This window comes from Gracilinanus agilis, chromosome 1, assembly GCF_016433145.1.
Source record: "Gracilinanus agilis isolate LMUSP501 chromosome 1, AgileGrace, whole genome shotgun sequence".
In the NCBI taxonomy this organism is placed as follows: domain Eukaryota; kingdom Metazoa; phylum Chordata; class Mammalia; order Didelphimorphia; family Didelphidae; genus Gracilinanus; species Gracilinanus agilis.
The window spans coordinates 201,039,934-201,064,961 of record NC_058130.1 but is presented as its reverse complement, the minus strand read 5'-3'; the positions used below and the strand labels follow the sequence as shown (position 1 = coordinate 201,064,961).

Here is a 25,028-nt window from a genome sequence, read left to right as displayed (position 1 = left end):
CTTCCTTCCTTCCTTCCTTCCTTCCTTCCTTCCTTCCTTCCTTCCTTCCTTCCTTCCTTCCTTCCTTCCTTCTTCCTTCCTTCCCTCCTTTCTTCCTTCCCACTTTCCCTCCTTCCTTCCCACCTTCCTTCCTTCCTTTCCTTTGTTCCTTTTTTTTTTACAACATAACTAAAATGGAAATGTATTTTGCATGACTGCACATGTATAACCTATTACAAATTGCTTGCCTTCTCAGTGATGGAGGAGGGAGAGAATATTTGGAACTCATAATTTTAAAAAAGGAAGGTTAAAAATGTTTACATGTAATTGGAAAAAAATAAACTAAGAATTTTTAAAAATTGAGTGCTGAATTGAATATGGACCAAGATTTAGCAATTCAGAGACCATTGTTGACCTTCCAGGGCAGTTTCATAAGACTATTATACATGAAAGCCAGATTTGCAAGGAGTTAAAGAGTGAGTGTGCAGTAGAGTTTGAGAGTGAAGCCTTTTCTTCCTTGAAGTTCAGCAATGAAAGAGAAGTGAGCTATGAGATGGGAGCTCAGGGGGTGGCAGGATGGAAGCTTTTTTTTTTTTTTTTTTTTTTTTTTTTTTTTGGTTAAGGAGGTCTGAACATGTCTGCAGACCAAAACAAAGAACCTGTGAAGAAGAGGTTTAAAAAAGTATGAAAGAAAGAGGAAGGCTGAAGTGACAAGGTCCAGGAAGCCACAGGATGAGCCAGAAACAAGGGCAGAGGTAGAAGAGTTAGCCTTAGCAAAGACTAGGGAAGCCCCTTCCTCTGAGAAGAAAGAAGATAAGGATGGGTAAAAAATTATGAGGAGTTTTGAGGTGAGGAGAGATGAAGGAGCTCACATTCTTGGTTTTGGTTTTCTTAGTGAAATAGAAGACCCAGTCAAGGGCAATGAAGGTGGGAGATGGTGGGGAGCTTGGGAACTGTAAGAAGATGATAACAGTTGTTGTTCAGCCATTTTTTCCCATTTGTGTCTGACTCTTCAAAACTTCATTTGAGATTTTCATGGGAACGATACTAGAGTGGTTTGCCATTTCTGTCTGCAGTTCATTTTATAGATGAGGAAACTGAGGCAATGACTCGCCCCAGATCACAAAACAGCTAGGAAGTGTTTAAGGGTAGATATGAACTCTGGACTCTAGGCCATGCACTCTATCCATTGTGCTACCTTAGCTGTCCTTTTATAATAGTAGCTGTGGAGAATTTATAGATTATAAACAGGGGTTGACTAAAAGAATTGCTATATAGTGGGATCTTATAGAGGTAACTAGATGTTTCAGTGGATAGAGAACTGTTGGTGGAATCAGGAAGACTTGAGTTGAAATTCTGCCTCTAGGTAGACACAAGATGTATACCTCTGGGAAAGTCATTTAACTTTAGTTTATCTATAAAGTGAGGGGATGGGACTCAATGGCTTCTAAGGCCCCCTCCAGCTCTAAATTTATGTGGCTATGATTCAGCAGAGCTTGTGAAACAGAAATTTATAGTAGATAAAAATTAGTATAATTAGGTAGTATTTATATGGCACATTAGGGTTTGTAAAGAAGTTTACAAATATTATTTGGTCTTTGGAATAACCCTGGGATGTAGGTGCTATCATTATTCCCATTTTTATGGATGAGTAAATGGAGGTAGGCAGAAATTAGATGATACTTATTAGTAAGTATCTGAGGCTGGAATTGAACACAGGGTTTCTTGATTTCAGGTCCAGGGATCATCTACTGTACTATCTAGCTTCCCCCTGATATTCCTCTGAAAATGCCCACATAGGAAAGAACTAACTTCCTCAGTGAGTCATTTTGTTAGAAGGCTGTAGTTTGAGTGATTGACCTTTGAGTTACTCCAAGACCCAAAAGAATCTGGATAGATAGATATAAATTCTCCCCATGGACAATGCCCAAGAAATGCATATATTTGGGGAATTATGTTGACTTAAGTTTCTTGGAGCTTTCTTTCCCACACTCCAGGGAGATCATACTTGGAATGCCCTTTCTAAGGAGTGAAAAATGACCTGCTAAGGAAATTAACCTTTTCCTTTGTGGATATTCCCAGAGGAATCTTATAGGCTTCTAAGAATGAAATCTAGGGTGGTCTTCTAACTAGCATTCATGCCAGGGCACAGACTAGGTTGAAAACTCAGCACCATTTCAATTCAACCACGGAATAAGTTGTGATGGTAGCCACCTGGGGCTAAAATAAAACATCAGCCTTCAGACATCAAGCCTATGTTGAAGGATTCCCCACACCCCCCTAACTTCACATTTCTTCCTGTTTAAGTGCCCTGGAGTAGAACAGCTTGACTTTGTCGACTGACCAATTTCATAAAAGAATCCAATTTCATTTCCAGTCAAGAAAAGCTGTTACTTTCTGGAAGGCTTCCAGCATCTGCTTTTCAATGATCAAGCCCAGTCATCAAGAGGAATTCTGCCAAGAACTGGGGGAATTAAGAGGAGTCAGCTGGACTGAGATTTAAAAGCAGAATATCTGCCAGCAATAGCACCAGAATACATCCTGTCCCAAGGAGAAGAGGCTTCCCACCAAAAAAAGCCCCAGTCCTGCTAAGCAAGAAATGCTAACCAAGCACTTGGAGGAAGTTGAGTAGACAGATGTACATTAACAGAGTTTTTCATCATTTTCTCAGGTATAGTATCATAGAAGCATAGATTTAGAATGGAGAGGATCTTGGGGGTCATTGAGTCCAATACCTTCATTTTACAGATGATGAAACTGAGGCACAGAATGACTTTCCTAGGATCACATTGTTAGTAAATATTGGAGGCATTTGCTTCTAGGTCTTTCTGACTCCTTTCCATAATACCATGCTAGCTTTAAATAGATGCAGCATCAGTAAAGTGTACTGGTTGAGATGTCATAAAGCCTGGGACCATCCCGAATTCTGACTGGTGAGGTCCATCCTTATGCTGTTCAGATCCAATCTCCATTTCCTTTTCATCTCTACGCCAGGTTATATACATGTCACCTCTTTGCTCTTCCACTCCCCTTCATGTCTTTCCTCATTAGAATGGAAGCCCCTTGAGAGCAGAGATTATCTTGCTTATATTAATATTTCTTGTGCTTAGCAGACTGCCTCCCATATAATAAGTTTTTTTTAAACCTTTACCTTCCATCTTAGAATCAATACTGTGTATTGGCTCCAAGGCAGAAGAGTGGTGAGGGCTAGGCAATGGGGGTCAAGTGACCTGTATCAAATTGCTTGCCTTTTTAGTGCTATACACATGTAAATTATGATTATTATTATCTTTTTACCAACATAGAAAGTAGGAAGTTGCCTGAACTTCCATTTCAATCCAGCCCAGGCTCTTTTTAGTTAGTATCTATGTGGCCATGAAGAAATGCTTTGGCTAGAAATACAGAAGTACTTATGACATTATTATGCAAAAATGTGGTAATGTTGGAAATGATTCTACTCTTTCTTGTTTCACATTTGAAAAAACAACAACAGTTTTTTCTTTTTTCTTTTTCCTTATAGAATGAGGGCTTTCCTGTCAGAAGCCTCCTTATTAGCTGATGACGAGTCAGTCCTTCTGTTCAGGAAAGTACCTGTTATGTGATCCCTTCCTGCCTGCCAGGGAGTCAAGCAACAAAGGGGCATGTTAATAACAATGTTAGTGATGATGATAAATACTTTATTCCAATTAATACCACCTTACAAATATATGCCAGCTAGATTTCAATTAGTGCAAATAATAATGACTCCTCTGAAGCGGTTAAAGAAATTTGGATTTGCCCTATGGACATTATAATTATGTAAGATACGGCCATTTGATTCAGTCCAATGGAAATATGTAGTGCCCATTCGAATATGTGACCACTTCAAGGGATATTTTATTTGCATTAATCAATATGGAGATGGAGGGCTTTAAGAGTTTCCAAGACATTTTATATCTATTCTTATGTGAATCTCATGCAAGATTCCAGCAAAGAAGGCAGAGCAGAGATGACGATCTCTATTTTACAGAAGAGTAAAGTGGTTGGGAGGAGTTAAAGATCCTGTCCATAGTTATACATACAGTTGGTAGATGGAAAAGTAGACAGCAGAATCCCTGTCTTGTGACTCTTATGGTCCACTTTACCAAGATGTCACAGTCATTTCTCATACTTTTGCTATATTTAAGATTATAGACTGTTAAACCTAGAAGGGACATTAGAGGGTAGTGAAGATGCTGAATGAGGAGTCAGACAATCTGGATTTGAATTATGGCTCTGTGGCTTATAAGCTTTGTGACCTTGGACAAAACATTTAAGCTCTCTGGAACTTAACAATAAAATGAGGGGGTTGAGTTATAAAATAAGAATAATAAGACCCAACATTTATATGGTGCCTTGAGGTTTGCAAAGCACTTTACAAAGATTATTTTACATTTATCCTGACAATACCTCTGGGAGGTAGGTGCTTTTAGTTACCTCATTTTATGAATGAGGAAACTGAGGCCAAGAGAGGTTAAGTGACTTGTCCAGGGTCACACAGCTAGTGTCTGAGGTTGGATTTGAATTTAAGTCTCTCTGATTCCAAATCTAACACTCTATAAACTGTGCCATCTAGCTGCCTTCTAAGGTCTTTGAAAGCTCTAAATGTATGATAAGGAGATTATACAGTGGTAACTCAATTGACCACACTCACAAAGCTAATTAGTGGAAAAACTGGGACTTTAGGTTTTAGATCTCTTATCTCTCCATTCAGTGCTTTCCTCAGCATACCCAAACTACCCATTTTTGCATATTAAAACTAAAACACCTTATTAATCTATTTTTAGAGGCAGTGTGAGGCCATAGTGGATAAAGCACTGGCCTTGCAATCTTGAAGATCGAGGTTCGAGTCTTTCTTCTTTCACAGCTCTTTGGCAATGGACAAGTCAAGTGCTTCTTTTAAGACCTTATGTGGCTAGTAAGTTGCCCATCTACAATGGAAGGGGATTTCCAAACTGGGCATTCCCAATTCTATAGGAATCTTATCTACATTTTTGAAAAAGTCTATTCTATTTATAGATAATATAAATACAAACTTTCCTTTGCTGCTTCTTCACTTCAGTTTTTTTCAGAGGCCACAAGATTTTCTTGAGTTTTTATCTTCCTTTGGGCTAGGCCCACATAGGACCATCTTTTCTTAGCTCCCCTAAGTGCCATTATCACTTATGAGAAAAGACAATGAGAAGGGGAAATTTATGCTTTATGAGCTGCTAGAAATTGAAATACATGTTGACTTCCTGATTTCTAGTCTTCTCAATAATTTCTTGTTGGAGGAAGACTCTCCTTCCAGTGAAAGATAGTGATGTTTTTGCTTTTTATATGGGTTTTATTGATATCTTTTGTTTTTATATCACTTATATTCTTCACTGTATTGTAACCCAACTCCCTCCCTGAGATCCATCCCTTTTAATAAAGAATAAAAAATGGCAAGAAAAAAACATTGAAACTAAACAACATATTGAAAAAGTCTGACATTACCTACAGAGTTCTACACCCATGGTCCCCCACTTCTACAAAGAGAAAGCTAGTGATTTTTAAACAATTGTGATGGTGAGTTTAGCAAAGGCAAAGTGAATCAGAGAGTTATGCTATCTAGAGAATTCAGATGCAAAGAGTGATTGAGGAAATTATTTTTCATTTTGAGTTATATTAATTATAGAGTTTTTACTTGTAATATTCACCAATTAATCCCAAGGCTCTTTTCTTTTTGTAGACAAAATAAGCCTATAGTTTAAATTAATCTAGGTAATATTCAAAGAGAACATACACATGCACACCTTGTATTAAGAGGTCACCTAAATTAAACCATACTATTGACTTGTAAGCAATCCAATAAGGTATAAAATTGTTCAGGGTTATCGATAAAAACATTTTTGAGACAAGAATCCATAAGACCCACTAAAAGGATCTTACCTCTGAAAATCTTTGGATGTCCTGGGTTAGAGTTCCCACCCGTTTCCATTGGTAATATTTTAGCAACTTCAAAATTGCAGGATTCACAGCATTATCTGATGGTACAGTTCGGAAGAAATAAGGATATTTTTTCTTATCAGCTAGGACTGGTGTGGTGGCTGCGAATGAAAGCTGAAAAAAAAAAAGAAACCAGAAAATATTTCTCTTAGGCTGAGCTCAAAGTAGCTATATTCAGCTTAAGAACTAGAATAATACTAACATGATTCTTTTGTACTATAAAATTTTCAGACTGCTTCCCTCATAATAATTTCATGAGGTCAGCAAAGCAAGTATTTTTATCTCTATTTTACAGATGAGAAAACTGAGGCTTGAAGAAATGACTTTGAACAGGGTTATATGGCTATGAAAATTCAGGGATAGATCTGAACTAGGCTTTCTGACTTCTTTCTTTGTAATATCAGCCCTTTCATATAAATCTTCCTTGAACCATTTTCTATCAGTCATTCAGTCTTTTTTTTTTTACATCTTCAATCTCCACTTTTCCCTTATTTCTTTTTTCCTGTCTATAAACTTGCCCAGAGCTTATGGATTCCTTCAAGACTAGTGCTTTCTTCATTTTGTTAGCCTTATCTCATTGTAAGGATGAAATAGGGAGTTTATGGGTTCAATATATTAAAGATGGTTGCCAGAGGATTGAACTATTGTCAATCCTCAATTAAGAATAATCTCAAATCAAAATTGACTTTTATGGAAATTTATTTACATAAGAAGAGAGAGAGGAAGTACAGAGATAAGAATCTATCCCACTGATTAGTCCAGGTAGACTTAACCTTCAACCAAGGGTTAAAATGCCTGAGGCCTGGAGGTGAGTGGAGCAAACTTCATTCACAGAGTCTATAAAAGGAAGTTCTTAATAGAAGTTCAGGAAGATTCAGTCTTTAAACTCACCACGTGGAACAGTCTTGGTCACAAATCAGCAAAGCTCCCTCACGTCCCCTTCACCAAACCTTTCTATCTCTTCTACTTACCTCTTATCTCTAACTATTGTAGTTAGAACTTTAGGGGTACAAGATGATTATGTAAAATGATCAATTGGGGGGAGACCAGTCTCCCAAATGATCACAGGGGGGATTGTGATAATTAGATTAAGTCTACACTGCCCATCTTTAGATTTAATCACCAAAGGTGAGAACACCTCTAATTCTGGGAGGTTCATAACCCACGTGTACTAGAGTGAGGTATGAATCAGAATCAAATGACCTGCCCCCTAGGCAGTCTATGAGAATTGTCTATTGTGATTGGACATGTAAATTAGGAGGGAGGAATGGGAAATGACAGATAAGTGACCCCTTTAAAAGGAGAAGGTCCTCAGTCAGCTGAGGTCTTCGGTGGAAGATGGCATCTGGTGAGGACCTCTTCTGGTTCATGGAGGAGTGTTGGAATGCTGAGACTCTGGTGGGACCTCTGACTGCTTCCCTTTGAATTGTCACGTGGGTAAGTTAGGCTGACTCTCTCTCTCTTCCCTTGGCGTTTCTGGAGGCTCTACCCTCAGGGAGGCCTCTCTTGCCTCTCTAATTGTAAAAGGCCTTGCGGCTAGAAGCCTTGTTTAATTAACCTCTGTGCCTCTCTGCTGGGCCTCTAAATTCTTACCTGGTTTGGGTCAGAGTTTCTCTCTCTCAATTTCCCTACCTTCAACCTTCCTAATTGTAAATAAATCACCATAAAAGTCAACTTTGACTTGAGATTATTCCTTAATTGGGGAAATTTCCCCTGGCAACCACCTTTTAATATATTGAACTCATAAAACCCCTATTTCACTCTTACATCATGAAGGTCCTTCACAACAGGTAAGGGCCTTAATTCCTTGTGGGTGTAAGGCATAGAAAGACCTTTTTCAAACACAGAAGTAAATTCATTTGGAGTGTTGTTTTTAACTTGACAAAGTTCACCACTTCCTGGCTAATTTTCATCCTTAGGTAAATCTACTCTTTGATGTCTCTGTTCTTCCTTTCAGTTTATGAAGAGTTGGAGAAAGTCACAAAACTGTGCTGACTGGGGCTACTCCTTCAAATTCCTTTACAAAACTGAAGCTCAGCATGGCCTTCACTACTTCAGCAAGCCTTTTATTCATCTCCAGGTGATTTCTGATCCCATCTCCTACAGAGACCATATCAAATGTTTTCTACTTTCCCCAAACCTCCAAATGCTGGATGATTTTCAGTGGATAATCTTGTTTCCTAGTTTTCTAAGAAAATTGGATTCATTTGATGAACTCTTTGAAGTTCCTTCAATGCTTTAAAATTCGATTGCAACTCATCCTGTCCTCAGTGGAGCAGAAAGAGTGGGAGCCTGAGGCCTGAGGATGACTCAACTCTACTGTTCAGTACCTGTCTGACCTTAGATAAGTCATGTCTCCCCATTCTGGTACAGTTTCCTCATCTACAAAAATGAGGGAGTTCAGCTGGTAATAAAAAGTAGGCTTCCTGAGAGCAGGAATTGCTTCATTTCTGTCTTTGTATTCCTTGTGTTTAGTTAGCATAGTATCTAATGCATAGTACATACATACTTAATAAATGTTGGTCAATTTGTTGCTTGATTGCTAAGTTCCTTTCCAGCTCTACTGGAATCCCTCTTTCCACAGGAGTATCAACCCTCCTTTGTAATATCAACCCTTTCAGGTAAGCTTCCTTTGAACCATTTTCTATCAATCATTCATACTTTTTCTTATATCTTTAATCTTTACCTTTTCCTAAATTCTTTCTTTTCCCCAACAATAAACATGTTCAGGTCTTGCTGTTTCTAAAAACAAACAAAGCTACTCTCAATCATACCATCTCTTTAAACTAGAATCTTACTCCTTACTCCAATCTAGTTATGGCCTCTGCTTTGCCAAACATTTGCTATGTGATTTTAAGTAACTGCAATGTTTAAGAGACAATTGCTATTACTGTTAACTCATCATCATCATAATTTACTTCATATCTATTTTCAACCAGCTCAATTAGAGTGAGAAAGATTCGTGTATGATCTCTTTCTTGTTTTAATCTCTAGTTGAACAATCATACCACTGCTTCATCTCATGAGTTTTTGACCTACTAATGGACTGTTTACAGTCCTATGATATCTATTCTACCTAGGGTCATAGATATAGAGATGGAAGGGACTTTGGAGGTCCTCAAGCTCACCTACTTTGCCATCTACCTATACCTTGACCCTTTTCAATTTTGGCTCCCATCACCATGATTCTATTGAAATTGCTTCTTCTAAGATCAACAATGGTATCCTTATAACAAAATTCAATGGCATTTTTCTTAGTCCTTATCCTTCTTGAGTTTTCTGAAGTGTCTGATACTGTTGACCACCCCTTCCTCCTTCTTGAAACTTTCTGATTGTGAGAATTTATTTTTAATATACTTTATTAATTCCTATATATTAGGGAGAATTACTGCATATTGCTGTCTGGGATCTGGGTCAGATCTAGTGTGCTTCTTTTTGTATTTTTTTTTGTCCTTGGTAATCTCAAATAGTATATTTCTTTTTAACAGAATTAGGTTGCTAAACCAAGGGGAAAAAAGGTTTTTCTGGATACCAGACCTATCCATTTGTGGGGATGAGGAGGGGTAAATAGGTTGGTAGACTACCCCTTAATTAGCTATCACCAATTAAAGATGTCTTGGGATATTCAAAGGAGGGGCTTTATAATGAGCTCCTAAAAATCTATTTATTAAGCTGCTCTGACCTAGCTTAGGTTGTACCTGGTTGTGAGAGAGCCATGGAAACCTCTATCACTTTATATGGCATGATGCTGGCCTAACCAATAAACTTGATATGATTAATAAGTTTACTTTCTTACCCTACAATTAGTCTCTAAAGATAATTTTAATTATAACATGAGTGTTTGGCTTCTTTGATAATTCATTTGCCTGGCTTTCCTTTTATGTATCTTATCACTATTTCCTACTATGTCCTTTGTTAGCTTCCTCCTACCTTTTAACACCTATTTTTCTTAATCTTTAACTTCTATCTTAGTATCAGTTCTAAGACAGAGGAGTGGCAAGGATTAGGCAGTTGGGATTAAGTGACTTGCCCAGGGTCACAAAGCTAGGAAGTATCTGAAATCAGATCTGAATTGAGATCCTCCCAACTCCAGGCTTGGTGCTCTATCCACTGTGCTACCACTTAGTTCCCTCATCTGTGAAATGGGAATAATAATTGCACCTAATTCCCATAGTTGTAAGAATAACAAGAGATAACAAATAAAGCACCTTCAAAACATTAAAGAATTCTCTTGTTATCATCATCATTCAGTAATACACGCATTCATTCATCTCTATTTTCAATCAACACAATTAGAGTGAGAGAAATTCATGTACAGTGCCTTTCTTGTTGTTTTTATCTCTAGCTGATCAGTCACCGATTCCTCTCATGAATTTTTGACCCACTAGTGGACTGTTTATGGACCTATGACATCCATTCTATTTATGGTCTTAGATTCAGAGCTGGAAGGAACTTTAGAGTTTTTCAAGTCCATCTTTCCCACCACCATCATTTTATAGATACGGAAAATGCATTACAGATAATTTAAGTGTCTTGCCAAGACCATTAAGGTAGTAAGACACAAAACCAGGATGTGGATCCAGTTCTTACTCCAAATCTAGTGCTCTTTTTACTGTGGTCTGTGTATCTTTCATTGTTCTTGATACACAACCTGTCCAAGATCTATTGGCACTATCTCCAGTATCTTCTGCTACCTTTGATCTATTGTTGTTGTTGTCCTTCATCACCCAACTGCCCCTTTGACCTGTTGAAGTTTTCATTTGTCAGATAATTAGTCTAGTAAATTGTGCATATCAATTTCCCCACTTCCCATGGGACAACTGTAAGCTTCTGCTCTTCACTTTCCAATGAGGACCAGCATTGCAGTGTCCACATCAGCATAGCAGCATTGAGGGTCTTGAACATTTTTATTCTTACTTTCCAGGGAACTTTATCAGTGTCTGTTGTTGTGGGAAGCAATTCAGGCTGATTTGTGTTAAGATGTTAATGCTACTTTAGGTCTTCAGTTCCCTTATTTGTGTTGTCTTATCAAAGTTGGTGTCCAAGAGAAGCATAGCTCAAAGTGACCTTGAAGGTAGTGCTCTTAGGGGCAGCTAGGTGGCACAGGGGAGAGAGTGCTGGATCTAGAGGTAGGAAGACTCATCTTACTGAGTTCAAATCTGGTCTCAGACACTTACTAAATGTGTGACCATAGGCAAGTCAGTTAACCCTGTTGGCTTCAGTTTCCTTATTGGTAAAATGAGCTGGAGAAGGAAATGGCAAACCGCTCCAGTATCTTTGCCAAGAAAACCCCAAATGAAAAGTTTTTGTACAGACAAAACCAATGCTACCAAAATTAGAAGAGAAGTAACAAATTGGGAAAAATCTTTATAACAAAAAACTCAGACAAAGGTCTAATTACTCAAATATACAAGGAACTAAATCAATTGTACAAAAAAATCAAGCCATTCTCCAATTGATAAATAGGCAAGGGACATGAATAGGCAATTTTCAGATAAAGAAATCAAAACTATCAATAAGCACATGAGAAAGTGTTCTAAATCTCTAATAATTAGAGAAATGCAAATCAAAATAACTCTGAGGTATTACTTCATACCTAGCAGATTGGCTAAAATGACAACAAGGGAGAGTAATGAATGTTGGAGGGGATGTGGCAAAACTGGAACATTAATGCATTGCTGGTGGAATTGTGAACTGATCCAATGATTCTGGATGGCAATTTGGAACTATGCTCAAAGGGCTTTAAAAGACTATCTGCCTTTTGATCCAGCCATAGCACTGCTTGGATTATACCCCAAAGAGATAATAAGGAAAAAGACTTGTACAAAAATATTTATAGTTGCTCTCTTTGTGGTGGCAAAAAATTGGAAAATGAGAGAATGTCCTTTGATTGGGGAATGGCTGAACAAATTGTGCTATCTGTTGGTGATGGAATACTATTCAAAGGAATAAAGAACTGGAGGAATTTCATGTGAATTGGAATGACCTCCAGGAATTTGATGCAGAGTGAAAGGAGCAGAACCAGGCGACATTGTACATAGAGACTGATACATGGTACAATCTAACATAACGGACTTCTCTACTAGCAGAAATGCAAGGATCCAGATCAAGGCTGAAGGACTTATGAGAAAGAAAACTAGCCACATTCAGAGGAAGAACTGTTGGAAGAGAAACACAGAAGAAAAACAACTGCTCGAACACATGGGCTGATGGAGATATGATTGGGGATGTTGACACTAAACGATAACTCTAGTCCAACTATTAATAATATAGAATTAGGTCTTGATCAATGATACATGTAAAACCTAGTGGAATTTGTGTGTCAGCTAAGCAGAATTGTGCATTGGCTAAGGGGGGTTAGGGGGGTTTGGGGGAGAGGGAAAGAACATGAAACATGTAACTAGGAGAAAATATTCAAAATAAAAATTTAAAAAAAGAGAGAGAAAAAAAGAAAAAAAAAGAAAACCCCAATCAGATATGACTGAAATGACTGAACAACAACAAAAGTGTTCTTAGTATACCCATTTTGGACTTAATCCTATGTCAATCAGTCTGTATACTTTCTTTAGCTACTATGACTTTTCTTAGAGCTCTAGCGTAACATTGCAGACAAAATTTAAATATCTACAAAAATAAGATGTGATTTCAAATCCAGTCTCAGAAACTTACTAGCTATGAGACACTGGGCAAGTTACTTAACTTCCATCTGCCTCAGGTTCTTATACTCTGTAAAATGAATAACATTAACTATAAACTCTTAGGATTTTGTGAGAAAAAATATTTGAGATAACATTTGTAATGAGAATTGTAATATTGATAATATTTTTAATTTGATAACATTTGTAACAGATTTATAATGAGATAATTTTTGTAATGAGATAAGATTATTTTCTAATACTTAGCTTCCATCTCAGAATCCATACTATGTATTGGTTCTAAGGCAGAAAAGTGGTAAGAACTAGGTGATTGGGATTAAGTAACTTGCCCAGGGTCACAGAGCTAGGAAGTATCTGAGGCCAGACATGAATGCAGGACCTCCCATCTCTATCCATTGAACCTCTCTATCCATTGAACCACTTAGCTGTTCCCATGAGATAACATTCGTGAATTGCTTTGCAAACTTTAAAGTGTTACATAAATACTAATGATTATTATTACAAAATCAAATGTATAAGATATTTGACAACAATCTAGAATTTATTTTTTCCATTCAAGTGCTGAAATAATATCTCCAAGGTTTTGGGGAGTCTCTATCCCTCTACGTGGACATTGACTAACATTGCTTTGGAAATAGCTTGATTCCAAGTCTCCATCTGATATTAATCTCTTTGACGATGCTGACACATGACAAGGCTATTCCCCCCCTCATGCCATGGAATCATTACTATTGTGGTTTCCACCAGGTAGAACACTTTTCTATAATCCACAAACCCACTGCATATGGAACCTTGATATTATCTGCGTTTTTCTGGGGGTTTTAGGATTACATTGTATGTGGCCAGAAAAATTGGGAACAAACCTGTTGACTCATGATGAGACCTGGAGGTTCTAAAGTCTGTTTCAATGTGACAGAGCTGTTAGCTAGCTTTATGAAAGGAGGCTGATAGGGTGATAATTATTGAGGTTTTCTGGGTCACCTTTTTTTCTGAAACATTCTGTTCCTGAGAGATCTGGCTGCATGTGAATACAGTAGCATGTGAACCTTTCTTTGAGTGCTTCATATCATATTCCCCCACCCATTTTAAGGCACTCCTATCACTTCCTGGGCACTTTCTCTTTGCATATATTTAATGCTGTCACCACATCATGTCACATAAAGTATGAAATATATTTATGGTTGGCCTGAAAAACTTAACAACTTGTACCAATGAAAGAGGCAGAAATAGCAATCAAATAAACTTATTTGCCGTGACTTTCATCCACTGGTGGGCTGTGCTATTTCTACTTTATCTCTGAATGAACCTAGTAGCTAGGGGCAGCTAGGTGGTACAGTGGATAGAGTGCCAGGTCTGGAGCCAGGAAGACATTTTGCTAAGTTCAAATTCAGTTTTAGATACTAATAAGCTTTGTGACCCTGAGCAAGCCACTTAACTCTGTTTGCCTCAATTTCCTCATCTGTGTAATGAGTTGGCGAAGGAATGGCAAGCCATTCCAATACTTCTGCCAAGAAAACCCCAAATTGGGTAACAAAGAGATGGACATGACTGAAAAAAGACTGAACAGCACCACCACCAAGTATCTTATTTTTCTGCCATCTTTAGGTGAGGCTTCAACCAATCAATAGATCAATAAACTTTTATTATGAACCTACTATGTGCCAGGTACTATGCTAAGCACTGGAAACACAAGAAGAGGCAAAAGACCACCTATGCCCTTAATTTATAATCTAATGGGGGAGACAACAGGCAAACATATATATATATATAAATGTATATACATATACACATATACATATATGATAAATGGGAAATAATTAACAGAGGGAAGGCAAGGAAAATTAAGAGAGGCTGGGAAAGCCTTCCTATAAGAGTCTTTTTAGCTCCTCCAGGCTTTTAAACTCTTTGTCAATCAGTGGGGAAGGGAAAGAAATAAACATTTATTAAGTACCTACTATGAGTTGGGCATTTTGCTAAGCACTTTACAAATATTTTCTTATTTGATCTCACAATAACCTTGGGTGGTAGATGTTATTATTATCCCCATTTTACAGTTGATAAAACTGAGGCAAACAGAGATTAAGAGGCTTGTCCAGTGTCACACAGCCAGGAAATATCTTGGGATGGATGTGAAGTCAGTCTTTGGTATCAGCATCCTACCCACTGTACCACCAAGCTGCTCCTGAAAGCATTTAGTGAATAACTAGTGTATACCAGGAATTGATGATGAACGTAGAGACAAAAATGAAATAGTTTCTGCCCTCCAGTAGTTCATCCTATCGAAAGAGACAACACACACACATACATTTATATATATATATGTATATATATATACATATATATATATAAATAAAAAATATATAAATATAAACACACACACATATATAAAATAAATACAAAATAGATATAAGGTAATATAAGGTATGAGGCACACTAGCAACTGTGGGAAGCTCAGGAGAGCCTTCATGTAGGACTTGGTGTCTGAGCTGAAGTTTGAAGGAAAATAGAGATTGTAAGAGCTAGGGATGGGGAAGGAGCATACCCAGGGAATGAGGGAATCCTGTGCAAAGGCATGGAGATGGAATGTCATACGTGAAAAACTGCAAGGTGAACATTTGGGCTAGATCACTGACTTTGTGAAAAGGAGTAGCATTTAAGAGGCCCAAGAAAGGTAAACTGTCATCAGTTTGTAAAGGGCTTTAAGGGACAAATGGAAGAATTTATAGTTGATTCTAGGGTAACAATCTTTATTCCAGCTTCTCCTGATTTCCATGCATCACCTTTCACAGTCTCCATTTAATTCAACAAACAATTATTCAGCATAATTAATACATTCAAGGGACTATGAAAGGCATTGGGAGTTCAAAGACAGAAACGAAGCAATATCTGCCTTCAAGGAGCTTCCCAACCCTGCTTAATTTCAGTATTGTCCCCCTGTTAATTATTTCCCATTTCTCCTCTCTGTAGCCTGCTTTGTCGGTATTTGTTGGCACATTGTGCCCTCATAAGATTGTAAGCTTCTTGAAGGCAGAGACTTGACTTTTGCCTCTTTGTGTATCCACAACAGTGCAGTGCCTAGCACATAGTAGGTGCTTAATAAATTGATTGATCCTACCAGAAAATACCATATAATAAAGTAAATAAACACAAAGCAATAAATATTGAGAAAGAGAAAGACAGACAGAAAGAGCTAGAGACAGAGACAGACTAGTAATAACCAGGGGCAGAAGAAGTGAGGATAGCCAGAAAAGCCTTTTGTAGGAGGGGGCATCTGAACTGTTCCTTGAAGGAAGCTAAGTATGGGGTGATGGTGAAGAGGGGCATGTTTTTGACTCATGGGGTGTCATGGTACAAAGGTAAGTGATGGTATGTTCTTCATAGGGATTAGCTGCCAGGCAAGCTTCTTTCAATTTTTGTCCACAATTTTTGTTTCCTTTTCTGTTTTATGCCTCATTAATCCTAACCCACATTGGCAGAATTACTTCACACATTTTAAAAGAATACTTATATATTTTTCCTAAATATGAATAGAAATATATTTTTATTTTGTTTATATATATACATACTTATGTATATATATGTGTGTGTTTTTTGATACTCTCATGATCTTGGTTGCCTTCTTTCTCATCTTTGAAGATCTTCTCACTCTAGTAGGCTGACCAGTGCCTCAGCATTCAACAATTTTCTTGACTGAGTACTTTTATTCTTTTTTTTTTCTTTAGCAATTTCTAGAGCTAGAGTCCCTCTGAGAGGTCAGTAATTTGATCCTTGGAAAATGCTCTTTCTTTTCTCTGTTGACATTGTGTCGGAGAATAACCACCTAAAATCATCTCAGCATCTTTTAAAGAACAACAGAATCAAAATTCAATTGTTTTTAAAAAGAATTTCAAAATTCTCACATACTAATTCTACTATAATTTGCATTCCACTATATTTTAAGGCTCTGTAACCAATAGAATATGTAAAAAAACTACTAAACATTTTCAGATATTTGAAAGGAAAATAAGATAGGGGTAGGCAGAGAAAATAGAGAAACATAAAAAAAAAACCCTTCCAAAACAAAAATCATTGCAGATATAGGCTTTGGAAAGAGGAATCATGGGAGCAGTTATATAGACAGTGGTTAGAGTGTCAGTCCTGGAATTGGGAGGATCTGGGTTCAAATTTGGCCTCAGACACTTCCAACAGCGTGGCCCTTTGTTAAGTCATTTAATCCCAACTGCCTAGCCCTTGCTGCTTTTCTGTCTTAGAATTGATACTAAGACAGAGGGTAAGGATTTTTTTAAAAGAGGGATAGAGGAAGAACAGATTAATTCAATGAGAGTTAATCAACTCAGTCCAATTTAATTCTACAAGCAATGATTTATCTCAAGGAGGTATATGGGGTGGATGAATCAGGAGATATTCAGGACTTATGATATATCACTTATATAAGAGGGCAACTCAGAATCTTGCCCAAGATTTGCAGGGATATGTAGATATACTCCTAGAGATGGGAATGAAAACATCTTCTTCACTGTATCTATCTTTAAAAGCTGAGTAAAATAAGTTCTGTTCCATGCCTACTTATTATGACTTTTACCATCTCTATGTGTTTAACCATCTTCTGGAACCATGTATTTCTGCTATGGATGAAATTACTGGTGACATAGGTATTTAAATGTGTGTGTGTATACCTGAACTATATGGTAAGTACTTAAATTCTTGTTGAGAGATTAATTAACATGGTCCTCATTCAATGTACTCCTATACACCTCTCTTCTAAGTCTGCTGAGACAATTCTTAAGATCATAGAATCTTAGTATTCCTAGGAAAACATTGGAAGCCATTTATTCCCACAAACAATCAAATCATGAATCCTATCTACAGTCTCTTCAATAATAGTTATCAAATTCCTTTTTAAAAAGTCTTTAGTGAAGGAGAACTACCTACCTCCATGTTGGTGAACCTATGGCACAGGTGTTGAAACATGCCAGAGAGAGCTGCTCCCTTCCCCTCTCCACTGTGTCTAAGGACATTTCTCACATGACCCACCCCTCTTCCCAGCAGCCAATGGGAGGGCTTCCTCCCTCCCCTGTCTGGGGTGGGGTTGACATGTGGTGTGAGGGTACAGTTTGGGCACTCAGTCTCTAAAAGATTCGCCATCACTGCTCTACTTCCTGAGGCAGCACATTCCATTTTGGAACGTTTTTCTCCATTTGAGAAGTCTTTTTATTCATGAATACAACCAGAATAGATCTGAAGTTGTAAATAGTGATCATCCATTGGGCTTTGGTCAGAATGGCTCAACTTTCTGATGTACCAAGTTCAATATTTTAATAAGGTGTTTTTCCCTTCTGATCTTTTGGCCAAAAGAAATGAATGCACTTGGTATGAGATGTTCCTAGAGGGAATATCTTGCTTGTGTTTTTCCAGCTTTAACCTCTTTAGGCGAAGTCCCTTTTTTAATAATAATAAAAATAAACTTTACCTTCCAATCTTAGAATTGTTAGTAATATTGGTTCCAAGGCAGAAGAATGGTAAGGGCTAGGCATTTGGGATTAAGTGATTTGCCTAGGACCACACAGCTAAAATGTGGCTGAGGCTAGATTTGAACCCAGAACCTCCCATCTCTAGGCCTGGCTCTCTATCCACTGAGCCACCTAGCTGCCTCAGAAATCTCCATTCTTTTCCTATAGATGTTATCTATAACATGTCTGTCAATAACAACGATAAATAACAATGTATAAATATGTTTATCTATAACAATGATAATAATGATAATTTGCAAATATTTAGTACTGTTTTAAGATTTGCAAAGTACTCTATATTTTTTTCTTATTTGCTCCTCATAGTAACCCTGTAGAATGTTGTTCAGTCATTTTTCAATCTTGTTTGACTCTGTGTAACCCCATATGGGATTTGTTCGGCAAAGATACTGGAGTGGTTTGCCATTTCCTCCTCCAGCTCATTTTACAGATAAGGAAACTGAGGCAAACAACATTAAGTGCCTTCTTCAGGGTCACATGGCTAGTAAGTGTCTGGGACCATATTTGAACTCATGAAGATGAATTTTCCTGATTCCAAGTTTACTGTAACACCTGGCTGCCCTTACCCTATAGAATAAATGCCATTATTATCCCCATTTTACATATAAAGAAACCGAGGGTCAGAAGGTTAAGTGGATTTCCTAGGGTTATATAGCTAGTAAGTATCTAAGGTAGGGTTTGAACTCAATTCTTCCTGATTCCTTCACTTTATCTAATGTACCACCTTATGTACTTTAATAATAATAGCTAGTATCAAAATAGACATTAAGGTTTACAAAGCACTTTGTTTATATTATATGATTTGATTTCCACAAGAAAACTGTAAGGTATACCTTGAGTCATCTAGAAAAGTTGGGAACCAATCTTTAGCTCTGAAATTGTTTAGCCTGAAATATTTTTAAATCACAAACAAACAAAAATGTTAAAGCAATTTTCCCTTATGGTGAGCTGACATCTGCTTCCTTACAACTTTTATTCCTTGGTTACAGTTCTGCCCTTTGATGGCAAACAAAACAAGTTTAATTCCTCTTTTACTCAACAGCTCTTCAAATACTTGAAGGTAGCTATCATGCTCCCTCCCACTCTTTGTTGTTTTTTTTTCCCAGACTAGATGTCTCCAGTTCCTTTTAACCAATGCTCATACAAGAAATTTGTTGTTGTGGTTGTTAAGTTGTTAGAGTCATGTCTAACTCTTCTTGACCTTAATTGGATTTTTTTTTTTGGCAAAGACACTGGAATGGTTTGCCATTTCCTTCTTTGGTATGTCCCCATTTTATAGATGAGCAACTGAGGTAAATAGGGGTAAGTGATGTCCCTAGGGCCACACAGCTAGAAAGTTTCTGAGGTCAAATTTGAACTCAAGGGAATGAATCTTCCTGTCTCCAAGCCCAGTACTCTATTCACTCTATTCACCTAATTTCCTCATGAGAAATTCACAGATAGTCAAAATCAGGTCAGAGATAGCAGTTCCCCTCATCATTTCCTTAACTTTTTGAAGGGTAAAATTGTCATGAAAAATGTCTCCAAATCACTAATAATAAGAGAAATGCAAATTTAAGCAACTTGATGCCTTACTTTTTATTTCTCATAGTTGAAGAGATGAGAAAAAGATACAAATCGTCAGTGTTTGTGGGGTTATAAGAAGTCAAGGATTTTAATACAATGTTGAGCAATAGATCTAACTGATTTGGAAAAAAATTTGAAATTATGTGATAAAGATCACCAACCTGTTCATACCCTCTAACCCACTACTGAGCCTAAATCAAGGAAGATTTATTGGGAAAGATATACCCAATAAATATTAAAATATTAATATCTTGCCACCACATTTTTTGGGGGTAGCAAGTGAGCTGAAAACAAAGTAAATACCCATCATTTGGGGAAAAGGCTGACTAGAGTGAGATACATAAATGTGATGAACTATTAGAGTAACATAAGAAATAATAAGTAAGAAAAATTCAGAAGAAATAGAAAGACTTTTATGAACTGATGCAGTGGAGTGAGCAAAATCAAGTGAACAATATACACAGTAACTATAATAGTATAAATGGAAATAACACTGAAAGTTGGTCAAGTTTGATGGATTACAGTGATCAATTTCAGTCCCAAAGGACTGACGATGGAATACATCTCCCTTTTCTCAGCTGAGAGATAGGACATTATGAATGAGGAGTATGGTATATGTTGTCACATGAAGCTGCTATCTCTGTGTTTGGCAAATATTTTTTATTGCTACAAGGGAGAGAGTTCACTGGGGATGAGGCTAAGGACATTGTGGTGTAAAAGGAAAAGTCATCAATACAACTTTAAAAAAATGATTATTAAGGCAAGTCAAGAATTTATTAGCCATGCTGTTTTTGGTGGAGAGAAAGTTCTAGGAGATGCTTAGATAATTTGAATCCCTCATTACTACTACATCATAGCTCTGTGTTAAGTCCATGATCTGCATCCTCAAATGCTTCATTTATGACCTCAGTTTATTCTGGTGGTCTATAGTATATTTCTGTGAGTACATTCATTTTCTTTCTCCATTGATCTTCACCCAAATGCTCTCAACCACAGCTACTCTCTTATTCCTACATTTCCTCACATGAGCATATCTTAATATGCAATCATACTCTTCCCATTCTCTGTGGTAGAGTAATGCTGAAGGAAGCTTAGAAAAAGATAAAGGTCATAAAAACATGGATTTATAAGAGGCATTATTATATTCTAATTATGGGAAGGAGGGGATGGTGGCTTGTGAACAGTCATGGACGTAGAAGATGGAATATTAAGGCATGAAAATAGGTGGTAGTCTAGTTGGGTTGAAATGTACAATGCATGAAGAGGAGAGAAATAAAGCTGGAAAGATAGGTTGTTGAAAAGAATGTGGAAGTCCTTAAATGTCATGTAGAGGATGTGTGTGTATTATTCAAGAAACCATAGGAATCCACTGAACATTTTTGCTCAATGCAATGACCTGGTCAGGCTTGTGAGGCTGAAGAACGTTTTGGAGGTTGTGTGGAGAATGGGTTTTTTTTAAGAGAGAGACTGAAGATGAGGAGATCAAAATGAGAAGATATTAAAATACTTCAGGAAAAAGGTGTTGGCAGCCTGAGTTAAGGTATTAGCCAAATGATGGGAGATTAAGTAAGCGAGAGTAAGAGTAAGGCTAGAAATACTATGGAAAGAGAATCAACAGGACTTGGCAACTCAATGGATATGGGAAGAAAAAGAGGTGGGAAGAGCTCAAGATGACTACATAATTATAAACACTGATGGCTAAGGAGAATTAAGGAAGCACAGCATCAAGGATAGAGAGCTCGATTTGGTATCAGGGAGTTGTTTAGTCACGTCTGACTCTTCTTGACCCCATTTGGTGTTTTCTAGGCAGAGATGTTGGGGTGGTTTGCTATTTCCTTCTCCAGCTTGTTTTATAGTAGAGGCAAACAGGGTACAGTGACTTGCCTAGGGTCATACAACTAGTATCTGGGTCAGATTTGAACTTAGGTCTTCCTGACTCCAGTCCTGATGCTCTATCCACTGTGCCACCTAGCTGCCCAAGGAATATACAAGCTCACATCCCATCCAAAGTAGTAATTAGCCATAGCACACTAGGTAAGGCATAAAAACTCATCTATAGAAAGAGAGTAATCCTAGTATCATTGCATAGGATCATTACGGATATTAGAGGAGATAAGGCACATAAAACAACTGCCTAGTGATAACTCTTCTCAAGCTACAAGTGCCTGATATTTTCCCATTGGCTTTGAAGAGAAGGAAGCGGAGGGCAGAAATCCTGAGTCCCCTAAAAGACAACTGACAGGATGGTGAGAAATTTTGAGGTCCAGATGGGGCCATAGAAAAGACAACAGTGTTTCTTGTTTTTTTCCCTATTGGTGGGGGACTGATAACTGAGCATCTCTGGGTAAGAGATGGCAGCATTTAAGTTGCCATGGTAGCTTTGGCAGTCTGGATGGCAGGAATTCTAGAGAAATATGCCAGAGACATTCAGGAAGAGATGGGAGATAAAACTCAAGGATCACATTCCTTGGGGCAGCTGGCTGAGATATCTGGTGGTCGCCTCATCTAGCTGGCAGAAAGAATTTTAGAGCAGTTACTACAAAGGTCAGAAGTAGAGCTCTCCCACAGCTCTGGGTAAGGAGCAGGATGGCAGTGAGATAATTTTCTTCCTTCCCTGTGGCACTTTGAAAGTAGGACACCGGAAGAGTGCTTCCCTTAAGAGTTACTCAGGTGTGTATGTGCATACCAGCCACAGAATTCAGGGGTTTGGGGGAGGAGAGGAGCAAAACTACAGACCCTACGAAGAGTAGCTGAGCTCAGCTCAATAGTTTTAATGTTGTACTTTGCACTTTCTATTTTGCTCAGTAAATATCTGAGTGAGTAATCCTTTGGGTCCCATGACATTGGTGAACTCAATGGGATGAGAGTGAACATGACCTAAATAGGTTATGAATGATTATTTGGTTTGGTCTAGGATTTGTTATTTTTTTCCCCACTGGAATTGCTTCTTTTGACTAATCCCAAATGACCCAAAGGACTCCAAATCCATCACTCATCATACATTGTGACTGTCAATGTGTTATTGCCTTGAGTGGCATTGACTGCTGCTAATCTTCATTGCTTGAAGCTGAGTATTACTGATGTTGTTTAATTGCATTTGGCATTGCTATTACATATCTTTTCATATGTTATTGCTTATGTACATGACACGCCAATTTTTTCCATGTTTTACAGTTACTGTATGATTTTGTATATTGTTTTTGGACGACAGTTTCATTATTGCTTTGTTGGATACAATTTAAAATAGAAATCAAACAAAATGGAGGTCATAACTTTATAAATGTGGTGTGCAGCATTGGACATAGAAACACAAAGAAGTGTGTTTAGAAGTCATAAATTCTAGGACTCTTCCCTAAGTGTAAAAATACGGATATTGTATATGTATTGAAAATATAAAAGATGTGGGAAATGTGAAGTGATTACTAACCTGTTATGAGGAGGCAGATGGTGAGAAGTCTATATCTGAACCTTTTCAGGAAAGGACTCATATTCCCCTGGGAAAGAATCATTAGAAGTTTGGTTTGTTTATGACACCAAAGCAATGTAGTATTGGGAAGAATTTATGTAGAAGAAAGGAGTAAGCTACTAGAATGTATTAAAAGGCCAGTTTTTATATTTGTAAAGAATTCAAAGACTAAAGTCATATGGCAGAAATGAATTCCAAGGATAGAGGCGCCCAATTTGGAGATGGTAAGGGTGTACAATAATCATATGCTAAGTTGCTCACTTCCACCATTGAGCACGAAAGAGAAAATCCTTCTGAATTTGTAGTGTGGGTAGACAGTCTACCACAGAGAAAGGAGAAAAGGAATCTGAAAAGGGGGACAAAGTCAGACTGGTGGAAATGGCCAGAGACCTGCTAAGCCATAGAGAACTGAAGGCACAACTAACTGGCGCTAAGGGAGGAATGTGATTGAAGACATCACTAGTCATCTGAAAGAATGAATTATTGGTGAGTAATATTATCATTGAGTCATCAGACCCCATGAATTATCTATCTATATTGATGGTAGAGAAGAATGGGAAAAATTCAATGTTTATAGGCTATTGAATTTTTAAATAGAGAATGAGAGGTGATCATTATACCATGTCAAGAGTTCAAGATATATTTGGTGGTCAATGGCTTTCAGTTTTGGTTTTATGAACTGAATTGCCATCAAATTACTGTGGCAGAGGAAGACAAGGAGAGATAATTACTATCTGCCTAGCTAGATTCTATCAGTTTGAACATATGCTCCAAGGTAGCTGAGGGGCATCTAACATTAAAAAAAGAGTTATGGAGAATGTGGTTTGAAGATAAAAACTATGTGGAAATATTGGTGCCTCTGGATAATCTCACTTTCTTAGTTTGGGGAGGCACATGTCTATCAGAAATAAATTTATTAACTAAATTCTAATAATTTTTGCCTAGAGAAAAATCCAAAGATACAGAGATCTCTCCAGCTTTTGAAAAATCTCTCTGATCATTTTTCTTTCTTTAAATTAAAATTTTTATCAACAAAAATTCTTCTTTTCTCACTATCTTCACCTACCCTGAAGGAAAAACAAAACTCCATTTACAAACATGTATAGTTAAGCAAAACATATTCTGGCATTGCCTATGTCCCAAAATAAATATCTAAATTTGCAAGTCCCTTACCTCTCTGTCAAGAGGTGGATATCATGTTTTTATCATTAATCTTTTGATTAGTTATTGTGTTAATTGGAGTTCTGAAGTCTTTTAAGATAGTTTATTTTTACAATATTTTTACTTCTGTAGAAATTTCTCCTGGTTCTTCTCATTTTACTCTGCCTTAGTTCATACAAGACTTCCCAGGTTTTTCTGAAACTATCCCTTTCACCATTTCTTACAGTATAATAGTACTCCACCACATTCATATACCATAACTTGTTCATCCATTTCCCAACTGATGAGTACTCCCTCAGTTTCTAATTCTTTGTCGCCATAAAAAGTAGTTAAAAGTATTTTTGTATTTGTATATAGGTCTTTTTTCTCTTTCTTTGATGTCTTTGGGATATAGACCTAGTAGTGGTATTGCTGGGTCAAAAGGTATGCATAGCTTAGTAGCTTTGGGGGTATGGTTCCAAATTTCTTTCCAGAAAAGTTGGACCAATTTACAGTTCCACCAATAATGCCATGTTTTCCCAAAGTACTTCTAGCATTTGCCATTTTTCTTTATCTTTTTTGTCAACTTTGTCAATTTGGATTTGAGATGAAGTCACAGAATTGTTTTAATTGTAATTTCTCTAATTATGAGCAATTTAGAGGATTTTTTTCACATCAGCTCTTTAGAGCCTGGATTTCTTCCTC

General features: G+C 37.3%; 1 protein-coding gene across 1 annotated transcript in view; it reads right to left on the bottom strand.

The window, feature by feature from the left end:
• The window catches only part of GABBR2 (gamma-aminobutyric acid type B receptor subunit 2), an 871,636-nt gene that overhangs the window by 441,174 nt on the left and 405,434 nt on the right, over positions 1 to 25,028 (bottom strand). Inside the window, exon 3 of the mRNA XM_044678625.1 lies at positions 5,911 to 6,081. Within this exon, the coding sequence (XP_044534560.1) occupies positions 5,911 to 6,081 (171 nt within the window). The remainder of the gene's footprint in view (positions 1 to 5,910; positions 6,082 to 25,028) is intronic.